The 12344-nt window shown below is 41.5% G+C and overlaps 1 protein-coding gene across 2 annotated transcripts in view; it reads left to right on the top strand.

Moving 5' to 3' along the window:
- The window catches only part of MYO1E (myosin IE), a 235689-nt gene that overhangs the window by 195901 nt on the left and 27444 nt on the right, over positions 1 to 12344 (top strand). For both annotated transcript variants that reach the window (XM_077472372.1, XM_077472371.1), the window contains exon 23: positions 8539 to 8685. In XM_077472372.1, coding sequence (XP_077328498.1) covers positions 8539 to 8685 — 147 coding nt within the window. The remainder of the gene's footprint in view (positions 1 to 8538; positions 8686 to 12344) is intronic.

Genomic DNA, 12344 nt, shown 5'->3' with positions numbered 1-12344 from the left:
TCAGGTGAGCCAGCTAGTCAAGGAGTCTCTTCTCTGGTGGCTGAGGTCTCCGGCCCTTTGGTCCGGGAAGTTGTTCCTTCCTCTTCATTGGACGGTGATCACAACGGACGCCAACCTGACCAGCTGGGGGGTGGTTTGGGGCGTACAGTCAGCCCAGGGTCGCTGGACACAAGAATCCCGCCTGCCGATCAATGTATTGGAGCTTCAGGCGATCAGGCGGTGCCTCTCCACATGGTCACAGAGGCTGCAGGGGCATCTGGTCAGGATCCAATCGGAAAACGCCACAGCGGTGGCGTATGTTAACCATCAAGGAGGGACAAGGAGCTCGGCTGCAGCTCTGGAGGTCGCTCACATCCTGCAGTGGGCAGAGCAGCGTGTGCCGGCTCGATTGGCCGTGTACATTCCGGGAGTAGAAAACTGGCAGGCGGACTACCAAAGTCGTCGGCTGCTGGATAAGGGGGACTGGTCGCTGCATCCGGATGTATTTCGGCTCCTTTGCCTAAGGTGGGACACACCAGATGGGGATCTCTTGGCCTCGCAACTCAGTCTGAAGGTACAGAGATTTGTGGCCAGGTCAAAAAATCCCTGGGCGGACACGGCAGACGTGTTGGTGACTCCATGGGGGCATTATCGGCTGATTTATGCCTTCCCCCCCCCTCCCCCCCCCCCCCCCACTCAAACTTCTACCACATCTTCTATGGAGAGTGGAGGCTAAGGGGATTTGGTGATTCTGATTGCCCCAGATTGGCCTCGACGTCCTTGGTATGCCGACATAGTACGAATGGTGGCGGATGTTCCCTGGTGGCAGCCAATGCGAGAGGAACTTCTGTCGCAAGTTCCAATACTTCATCCTGCTTTACCGTCGCTGGTTTTAACAGCATGGCTGTTGAAAGCCAGGTGCTAAGGGACAGAGGTCTGTTGGATTCAGTAATCTCCACTATGCTGAGGCCACGGAAGTAATCTTCTTGGAAGATTTATAATTGTACGTGGAAGGCCTACATCTCCATGTGTAAGGAGATGGGGTTCGACAACCGCTGCCTCCGTGGAAATTGGATCTGGTGCTCTGTGCTTCAGAAACCACTGTTTGAAAACATTAGGGAAATTCCCTTATTGACACTCTCTCAGAAAGTAGTCTTTCTAGTGGCTATTACATCTACCAGGAGGGTTTCTGAGTTGGTGGCCTTGTCATGCGAGTCTCCCTACTTGTTCCTCCACAAGGATAAGGCGGTGCTGTGCGCGCAGCCTTCGTTTCTTCCAAAGGTTGTTTCGGCCTTTCATCGAAATGAGGACATTGTGCTTCCGTCCCTATGTCCTCGGCCATCACATCCCAAAGAGGTTGCTTTGCAGTCTTTGGACGTGGTCTGGGCTCTGCAGGTATATTTGTCTGCTACGGCTCCCTTCTGGAGGTTGGACTCACTGTTTGTATCGGTGGCTGGTCTGAAGAAGGGCCTGGCAGTCTCGTCGGCCACCATTTCTCGATGGATCAGACCGATCATGGTTCAGGATTATGCCTTAAGGGGGCGGGCGCCCCCCTTTCCTGTCACCGCACATTCGACCAGGGCAACTGGTGCCTTCTGGGCTTTCCAACATCAAGCGTCCGTTTTCCCAGGTGTGTAAGGCGGCAATCTGGTCGTCCGCTCACACTTTCACAAAATTTTACAAGGTTGATGTGAGCGCATCTACGGATGCTTGCTTCGGGTCGCAAGGTTTTGCTGTTTAAGGTTGCAACTCCTCTGTTGAGGAGTTCTGGTTGTTCTGGGTGGAGTTTATTTTCTTGCTGTTCGCACCCCTCGTTTTTTGACACTGCTTGGGGACATCCCTAAGGTCAAGATTAAAGGTGCTGTGTCCGTCAATGAACGAAAGAGAAAATTCAGATTTTTGTACTCACCATGAAATCCTTTTCTCTGAAGTTTGACGGACACAGCACCCACCCCTCCTATCTATTGTTGTACTGCTTTTTGACAAACTGAGCTACTGAAAGCAGAGTGAGGGGTTATAGCCAGTAGGACCGCCCCATGTGCGGTACTGTGCAGCTTTGCTGTTTTTACATGTTCTGCCTAGTCCTCTCCTGAAGGTGGCGATATAACCCTAAGGTCAAGATTAAAGGTGCTGTGTCTGTCAATGAACTTCAGAGAAATGGATTTTACGGTGAGTACAAAAATCCTATTTTTCCCACAAATAGAGCTTTCTTTTGGGTGGTATTTGATCGCCTCTGCGTTTTTATTTTTTATTTTTATTTTTTTTGCACTATAAACAAAAAAGCGACAATTTTGAAAAAAACACTTATTTTTTACTTATTGCTTTAATAAATATCCCCCAAAAATATATGAAAAAAACATTTTTTTTCCTCAGTTTAGGCCGATATGTATTATTTTATATATTTTTGGTAAAAAAAAAAAAAAAAAAAAAATCGCAATAAGCTTATTAGTTTGCGCAAAAGTTATAGCGTCTACAAAATAGGGGATAGATTTATAGCATTTTCTTTTTTTCACTAGTAATGGTGGCGGTCTGCGATTTTTATAGTGATTGCGACATTATGGCAGACGCCTCGGACAATTTTGACACATTTTTGGAACCATTGGCATTAATACAGTGATCAGTGGCATTAAAAATGCATTGATTCCTGTAAAAATGTCACTGGCAGTGAAGGAGTTAACACTAGGGGGCAGTGAAGGGGTTGACTATATTCTCTGGTGATGCTAATTGAAGGGGGAGGGGACTAACTAGAGGAAGTGGCGGATCGTGGTTCCTAGCTAATAGGAACACACGATCTGTCACTCCTGTCAGAACAGGGAAGTGTGTGTTTACACATACTGGTCCCTGTTCTGGGTCTCCTGGTCACAAACGTTCACGATGACCGCCGGCCATGAGCATCGGCACCCCTGCTGTGCAGCCGACGCGTGTACCTGCAATTCAGACCCCGCGAGCTTACGTACAGTTACTTGGTTTCATGCAGGGGAGCCAACCTGCCGCAGGAAAACTGTGGTGGCTGGTCCGGAAACAGTTAAGGGCAACCATACATGGATTGAAATTTGGCCACTTTAACGGGGCCTTTTCCGAATTATCAGTGCCGGCAGCTCTGATCAATGTATTCTGATGGCAGGGAAACATCCCTGCTGCAGAATACAATAAGACAGTGGGAGTGATTCCCTTATCCACCTCAAATATGTGGATAGTGGTATCGGGTAATTTTTTTCATTCAACACACTTAAAGTTTTACTAAACTCACAACAGTAAAATAAGTGTGTATATGCAGTAAAGCATGCTTGTTCTACTCGCTGTGGAACCTAAGAAGTTAATCCTGCCCATTATGTAAAAAGGCTGTTTGATCCTGTCTTCTCTGATCCTCCCCTTCTTCCACAGTTCCTAGTCCATCTGCTGATAGTACAGAGCCTTGGAAGCAAGCTGCACATGCCCACTTTAGTGTGTATTGCTAGTTTTTTGTTTTGTTTTTCTTGGGAGGGGGCAGGTGACCTGCACAGGGCCAATCGGCACTGTCCAGATGGAGGGTCAGGGGTCCTGCAGCCTCATAGGGAAAGAGTACAATGAAAACTCCTTCTATAAGCTTTAACCAGACACTGATAGAAGTGCTAAGAATGCTATATACTGCTGATGAGAAAAGGTATTTAGCAGTTTATATTTACCAAATTAATTGCGTTTCCATGTTCTGTGTAGTGCGGGAGACCAGATCTAGTGAATGCAGGGTCCTGGGCTTAGTAACACTTTAAAGCTGGTAGATTTTCGAATGAACAATTGTACGAAAAATCTCGTACATTTAGACCCTTTTCACACTGGAGCGTTTTTCAGGCCCTTTAGCGTTAAAAAAAAACAAAAAAACGCCTGTAAAGCGCCTGAAAGAAGTCTCATCTGCAATCCCAATGTGAAAGCCCGAGTGCTTTAAGAGCCCTTTCACACTGCCAGCGCCTGAAAAACGCTGGTAAACGCCGCTTTACCAGTGTTTTTCAAGCGATTGCGGGGCGCTTTTAATCCCCGCTAGTGGCCAAATAAAGAGTAAAAAGCGCCCACAAAGCGCAGCTGCCAAAAGCTCTTTGCAGGCGCTTACCATTCATTTCAATAGGAAGGGGTGCTTTAGGAGAGGTGTATTCACCGCTCCTAAAGCGCTGCAAAGAAGCTGCTTGCAGGACTTTTTTTTTTAGTGTCCTGCCAGAGAAAGGCTTTCAAAATTGGGATTGCAGATGAGGCTTCTTTCAGGCTCTTTACAGACACTTTTTTTTTTTTTTTTTTTTTTAACGCTAAAGCGCCTGAAAAAATGCCCCAGTGTGAAAGTGGTCTTAATGACTTTGAAATTTCTTTTGATTTTGGAACGAATGATCTTTCCTAAATTAAAACCACATTTATTGTTAGAAATTTGTTCACTGAAAAAAGAAAAAAAACATTATGCTCCTTCGAATTTTGCTTATGGTGGTTGAAAATGAACGTCGATTTGACTCCACAGACAATAAGAAGAAATGTTCTTAAAACTAAAAATGTGGAACAAAATTCTTCTAGTGTATGGCCACCTGTAATAAGAGAGATGCTGATCACAATAGTTTCTTGCGGATGTAGATCGAAGTATATGAAATGAATGACTAGGCAATGGTTCAAGTTGGACTGAAGAAGTTTGTTTTTCATTCATGAATATTGTTTTTTGATGATGAGAAGGTAAAGTTTAAAGTTCATTTGCTTCAGTTTTTGGAACTTAACAAATGTGATATTCCAAAGTTTTTGAGGCAGAAGATCAAACAATATTTCAACAGTAATGTTGTCTTTGAAAATGATTCCGCAAAGTGAAACATCTGTAAGACATTGTATTCCAGTCATTATGAGTAAGTCAGAGTTGGGATCCAAGGAAAAGTCTACAGAAGAGCAAAAGAATCTAGGAAAATCATTGTGATCCTTTCTCATTTTTCTAGCAGTTTAAAATTTTGTACGTTAAAAAAAAAAAAAAAAAAAAAAGTTGCTAAATACAAAAACTTTCCCAAATCTTTCCCAGTGACAGCTGTCAGTGAACGAATCATTGCAATACAGTAATTGGAGTAAGTAGAGGCAGTGGGGTTGATTTATTAAATGCAAATAGACTGTTCACTTTGCAACTTGTGCTTTGCAAGAACATTATCCCTAGATCTTAGTGAATGAGGTAGAATTTCACTTTGCAAAGAATACTCCATTCACATACAAGGGAAAATGCAGTTTTTGCTTGTGAATGATTGGATGCTGGCAGATCAGCAGAGCTTCACCTCATTTATTGCGTTTTGGAGAAATTTCTCTTGCAATGTGCAACTTACCCTGTAAACTGAACAATCCATTTGCCCTTAGTGAAACACCCCCATTGTCTAAATATTTTATAATAAGGGAAGCATTCATTGTGCTATTGGACAAATAATCCAGTTATATGGAAGTCCATCAGAATGTCCAAAGCTTGAGCATTTATAGGAACCCTGTAGGGAGGAAGCATAAAAGCTACTTTATGCTGACCTCTGACTCTGAAAATACTACTATCCCAAGTGTCTAACTAATCATGCAGCTTCATTACTATTTGTCATGTATGCAAATTAGGATTTGGCTCAAGTATTGAGGTCAGAGACAGCCAGGCAGCTAGCATTTTTCAAATTTCAGGTCAGCAACAGTCCCTGCACTGTACTCCATACAGGTTTCCACTAAATTAGGTTCATATCAGATTGACGTAGACAAACCAGCTTCAATAAATTGGACACCAATATGTTTTTTATTTATTTTTGGTTAAATATTTCAATTATATATGTAACTGGCCCACCAACTGTTTCACACATCTACACTATATTATTCTTGCTTAGTAATGCATCAATGCTGCCAATATTTTACTACAAATTGTATGTGACAACTAGCCAAAATATTTTATCTTGTTTTGGATTTAGCAGGAAAGAGTTTGTTTCTGTTGTTTTTTTATTGCCCTCTGTTGTCCAATTGGCAAGATTTTTTCCAACTTCCTGTCTGGAGTGATGGAAAATCTCTCGACGAGGGGGGCACAGTCAAAAACGGAAAGGGAGCGACACTGATGGGTAGGGTAAACCTATTTAAAATGGTGTTTTTGCCTAAGTTCTTATATGTTCTTGCAAATAGTCCAATATATGTCAATAAGAAGATCTTCTAGGAAATCGATTCTCTGCTACTGACCCTGTTGTGGTTCCCCAAACACCCTAGAAATGCCTTAAAAACATTGCAGCTGTCTACAGCTCAGGGAGGTTTAGCGCTACCAAATTTGAGACTTTATTATTTTGCATCACAGCTTGTCTACATGCATTGGTGGTTGTTCCCACGGATTGAAAATGCTGCGGTAGCAGCGGAAGCGGCTATATTTTCATCCTACGAGGCACTTAATAATTTGGTTTTTAGAAGGACAACTAGAAAAGTGGAGGGCGCTACTATAATTAGGACCTCTCTCGAAATATATAGGCGTTGTCTCCAGCTGAGTTCGAAGGCCACGACATCTATATCTCCTAACCATCCTGTGTGGTGTAATCCCACTCTCCCCCACTTTCTGGCTCTCCCCGCTGCTTCCTCGTGGGCCACAAAGGGACTAAAATATATACATCAGTTGTATAATCAAAGGAACTTTAAATCCTTTGAGGTACTGCGGGCTGCATTTGGGATCCCAGTTTCTTGGCACTTTAGTTACCTGCAATTAAGACACGCAGCCATGGCTCAACTGGGGTTGCAAAATGTATCTTTTCAAAACTCTCCATTGGAGGAGGCACTACTACAACCTACACACATAGGATTGATATCTAGGTACTATAAAATGTTGGGACATCATGACTCTAACCAACTTCACAGATGAGAATTGGGAGGAACTTATTAACACATATTTTGTCACTACGCTCTCGGCTAAAGATAAAATGATACAGTTGCGTATTTTTCATAGAGTCTACTACACTCCTTTACGGCTTTTCTATATGCAGAAATTAAACAGTCCTACATGCCATAAATGTAATAGACAGAGATTTGCTCCACATGCTTTGGGATTGTGAAAGGATTCGACCATTTTGGTCTCAAGTAACGCAATTTATTGTAAACAATTTTGAGTTACCTAATATCTGCAGCCCAAAGTGGTGTATCCTAGCGATTTTTGAGGATATACATTTGGGCACGTATCAAAAGCAATTTCTTCGTCTTTTGTTGTATTATGCTAGGAAAACGGTGGTTATGCAATGGATATATTCCACACTGGTTCCTCTGGACCAGTGGAAAACATTAATAAATCGGGTATTACCAGTTTATAAACTTACATATGAGGCCAGGGGTGTGCGGGTAAATTTATGAAGATTTGGGGGAAATGGACCGAACTAATGGATACATGTGAATACTCTGATAGGGTGCCGAGTTCTGGGAGGAATGTAGGACAGTAGGATAACACACAAGAATGGGTTTTATGGTACTCCAGGGAACAAATAACTAGATCGGCTTAGACTTTATGAATATTACTAAGGACTGTGCAAAAATGTAATTAAGTGTTGAGGTTTTTTTTGTTTTGTTTTTTTGTTTTGAGTGTTAGTTGGTGAGGTTGGTTTCACTTCTGTTGTATAGAAGGTGACACATTTACAAAATCTGAGAAAAGAAAACGTTGTCTTTATATATGTATCAGCAATGTATAAGCAATTGTACTTGTAATAAGTCTAGCAAGTGTATCTTGTATGTGATGAAGACTAATAAAAAAACAGTATTAAAAAAAAAAAAAAAAAAAACGGAAAGGGAGAAAGGTTTAGAGCAGTTAGAACCTCTGACTTTTTTTTTTGTTTTGTTTTTCTCCGTGACCAAAATACACCCTGTGACAGACCCTACCAGGACAGGGTCTTTTGGAGGAGACTGCAAGCTAGCCTCTAGCCTACTGACTATGGGCCCTGGCATTTGAGGGGGCTCTATTCTTTGGGAGGCGTGTACCTGGGGGATCTTTTGGAGTCATTTTACTTTGGATTTGGGTCCATGTCTCCCTGAAACACACATCCTGGGAACCTAATACCTGGATACAGATTTGGGGCCTCTGTTCCCAAACCAGCAATGGCTGCTTTATCATAGACTCAGAATAGATGTTTATAGATAGATGAATCATTATAAGGTAAATCTTATACATTTTTTTAATGGATGCTGTGTATAGGAACATATAATATGGTAGTTTTTTTTATTTGATTGCAAAAGTGCAAATGAGCTTTAAATCTTCCTCACGTTCGCTAAAATTTTAAAGAAATATGGTGTAGCTGGACATTAATTGATTTTATATCTGCAGTTTTTAAGCAAGAATGTTGGCTGTATCTGTTTGACAGCTGGTAGAAGGGAAATCTACAGAACGCTATATGAAATCCCATCTTGAAAATATGTTCTATAGATCATGTAAAAATAAATAAAAAAGCCATAACAAAAATTACTTTTTTCGGACAAACTTTATAATCCTAATTCAACATGTGTGCTTGATGAAAATATTTCCTCTGAACTCAGTAATATGCAATATTTGGCACAAGTTTTTCAAAGGATTTAATTTCCCTTATTTTATTTATTTTTTTTCAGCACATTGCAGGATGATTTTTTCATTCTTCATGAGCAAGAGTATGACAGTCTGTTGGAATCCCTGTTCAAGACCGAGTTCATAAGTCTCTTATCCAAGCATTACGAAGAAAAAACCCAAAGAAAACTACCTCTGAAGTTCAATAATACGTGAGTAACTTCCATATCCAATATAAGCACAGCAGCAGAGAACAATAAACTAAGACTGACCTTAACTTTTAACAATGCCCCCCTTCACGGAACCCTAAAACTTTACCTAACCTATTTTAAATAAAAAAATGTAAAAAGCGTTTTAGGGACAATTACATTTTTACCCTTCCTGTAACATTTTTACCCCCAATCTAACCCTGAAACTTAAGCTTAACCTGACCCGAACACTTTTCCTTTAACATAACCCTATCCTTAAAGTGCATGTCCAGTCAAAACATTTTTTTCTGCTATCCAGGGCTGTGTAAGAGGTTTTTACTCACTTCTTACTGTCATTTTGACAATGGTTTCACCAAACATGGTTCAAGCATTTAAGGGCAGAATAATTTCTTAAAATAATTTTAAAAAATGGCTACTAAAAAATATATAGTAGTATGTTGATCCAATGTCTACATTAGAAAACATGGCGCTTTTTTTTTTTTGTCCTTGCCTAAGGGAAGAGACTTGCCCAGGTCAAAGAATGGCAGCATAAAGATATCCCTGACATCACTGACAAGGATATTGAAAAGTATAAGTGAGGGGCAGGCTAATACAACGCCAATATTTTCATAGAGCATAGTTTACGTGCTCCGTTTTTAAAATTTGTCACACCTCCCTGTGTGACAAATGTCAAAATGATAAAGGAACTACTATTCATATGGTATGGGAGTTTGACAAAATCAAACCTTTGTGGCCAAAGATTAGATTTTTTGATTTTTTTTCTGACAATTTTGCAATACCAGATATATATAACCTTTCAAGGTGTATATTTAGTATACTTGATGCAGAATTAGACAATGCAAAAAGAGTATTCGTAAGGATATTCCTTTTTTATGCTAGGGAAGACCATAATCCATAGTTCTGATGCACTAAATTTATTAATATATGGTAAAACATTGTAAATAGTTATACCTCCTTCCTTTTAACTTTTGAAGCCAAAGACTGCCACAGTAAATCTTCTTAAATATAAGAAGATATGAGAAGACTGGGTTAGGTCCCCGAATACCAGTGTACATCCGTAACATACATAAGGTGAATGGATTACTCAGACATATTAACTATAATTATTATTATACAGGATTTATATAGCGCCAACCATATACGCAGTGCTTTACAATATAAAAGGGAGACAATACAGTTACAATACAATAAAATACTAGAGGGTTAAGAGGGCCCTGCACAGAAGAGCTTACAATCTAATAGCGTGGGGCTGGTGGTACAAAAGGTTGTAACTGTGGGGAATGAGCTGATGGAAGTGTTAAGAGATTAGTTGGAGGCCTGATAGGCTTCCCTGAGGAGATGAGTTTTCAGGCAGCCAGAGTAGGAGATAGCCAGACAGTTTGAGGTAGAGCCTTCTAGAGGATGGGAGAGGCTCTGGAGAAGTCCTGGAGACTAGGATGGTGGGGGAGGCAAGGAAACTTGAGCAGGAGGTTTTTTGAGAGGAGCTGAAAGGATGGTTTGGGTGATATTTGGAGAGAAGATTGGTAATGTAGCTCGGGGTAGAGTTGTGGAAAGCTTTGTATGTTGTAGTTAGTATTTTGAATTTTTTTTGCTGGGCGATTGGAAGCCAGTGTAGGGATTGGTGGAGAGGGGTGACAGACACTGAGCTGTTGGTAAGGTAAATGAGTCTGGCAGCAGCATTCATGATAGAATGAAGGTGGGATAGACTGTGGAGGTAGGCCTATGAAGAGGGAGTTGCAATAGTCAAGGAAAGAGATAGCAAGGGAGTGAATTAGTAGCTTTGTGGTTTCATTAGGTAAAAAGGAGCAAATTTTAGAGAGGTCATGGAGGTGAGGTCTATAATATCTCTTTGAAAAAAAAATCTCTTTTAGAAGAGCAATAAAGTGATGGAAAGTAAGACAAAGATAATTGACATCAACATTAAAAAGAAGGGTGTACAGTACCAGGTGTATACCAACATGTTTAGTACTGATCCCTTGTATGCCCCCAAATAAGAGCATGGAAAGAGGAATGAGTAGGTGAGGGGGGGGGGGGGGAGGAGTATGAAGAGGAGTGGGAAGGAGATGAGCCGGCTAGTGCTCAGTAGTATCAGGTAAAATAGTATAGTAAGCTTGGCAGTAGTCAACCCCATAAGGCTTCGTTAATTCCAGGAGATGAACAAGCATAAAAGGTCTCTCAGATGGGTGGGCCCTACTGTGAGAGTTGGTACTTGGGAGTTTAGTCAAGGACAAGCCAGAGCTCTATGATCTGACTGTCAGAATTGCCAGTGATGATACAATTTATCAAGTGTCAGCTGTGCCTTTGCAAACAAATTCCATTGTTAGGTGATAACAATGGTGTTATGGAGAGTAGGTGCACAGGCCTGTTTCCAAAGCTGGGCAAAAGATAACGGGTAGCAATGAGTGTTTGTAATGATGGGGTGAAATTTCCAGGGCCAATTTGAGAGGCCTACCGTAGTCCAAAGAGCCATTTGTGGGGTTAACTTAATAGGTTAGTAACATCCTGAATAAGTGTGGAGATGCCCGTCCAGAAAACACCAATAGACGGGCATGCCCACCAAATATGAAAAATATGTCCATCCATGTCACAATTTCTCCAGATTTTGCTGGAATTAGACCGGAACATTCAAGCTAATTTGACAGGGGTGTAGTACCACCTATACAGTATTTTCATTGAGGTTTCTCAGTGGGAAATGTTTTTAGAGTATATGGTGGATGAGCGAAGTGCTCGGTACCATATAGGGGGAGGGATCTGGATTTGTTACTTGGATTCCCAGTAGGCTATAGTTGGGGTGGGTTCCTCCAGATTTGGTTTTGTTAGTAGGCCATAAAGCTAGGATATGCCACAAATTTTATTATTGGTTGAGGTAAAAAATTGTAGCTTGTCCTTAATCCAGGTGCGAGGTTGAGATTGAAGTAAGGATATGAGGAAGCCGTAAGTACATATAGAAGTCCTTATTGGAGATGGCAAAGCGGTCCTTAACTTGGAGGACGGATAAGAGTTGGTCATGCATGAACAGATCCCCAATCTTTCGAACGCCCTGTGAGGATCATATCTGACGGGGAAGGCCTGGGTATAAGAATGATTAAGCTGACAATGGGAGTTGGTGAAGAGCCTGGACATGTGGTCCTCCTAAGGCTTGTAGAACTGATTTCCAGGTGGATAATGTGGCGTTGACTGTCAGGAGGAAGGAGCGCAGAGGGTGGTGTCCCATCCAAATGGCAGCCAATAAAAGTAAAGGGGTTTGGGGCAAAGGCTGTTGCTTCAATCAGGTTCCAATGTTGCAATGAGGACATGTTCCATAGCTTTTTGGTGATCTAAAATTATTGCTTTGTAGTGCAAATGGAGGTCAGGAACTCAGAGGCCTGCATAGACCTAGGGTATGTTGAATAAAGAGGCTTTAATTGGTTTACGTGCAGGCCAGATTAAGTGATTGATGATGAGCTGAAGTGTGCCTATATCTGATTTGTAGGATCAGTAATGGTACAGTCCTGAAGAAATATAGAACCTGTTGTAGGAGGAACATCTTGGACAATACTATTTGGCCTGCCCAACAAGCGTTAGTAGAGAGAAATGATTTGGCAATATCTTGGCATTTCTCACTCAGAAGAGAAATGTTAGTACGAAGATATAGGGTAGAAGGGGAAGTCATCAGAATACTT

This window comes from Lithobates pipiens, unplaced genomic scaffold (genome assembly GCF_037356315.1).
Source record: "Lithobates pipiens isolate NorthernLeopardFrog02 unplaced genomic scaffold, aLitPip1_a1.2 Scaffold_8, whole genome shotgun sequence".
Lineage (NCBI taxonomy): Eukaryota > Metazoa > Chordata > Amphibia > Anura > Ranidae > Lithobates > Lithobates pipiens.
Note: the sequence above shows the minus strand (reverse complement) of the source record. Positions and strands in the feature narration are given on the sequence as shown.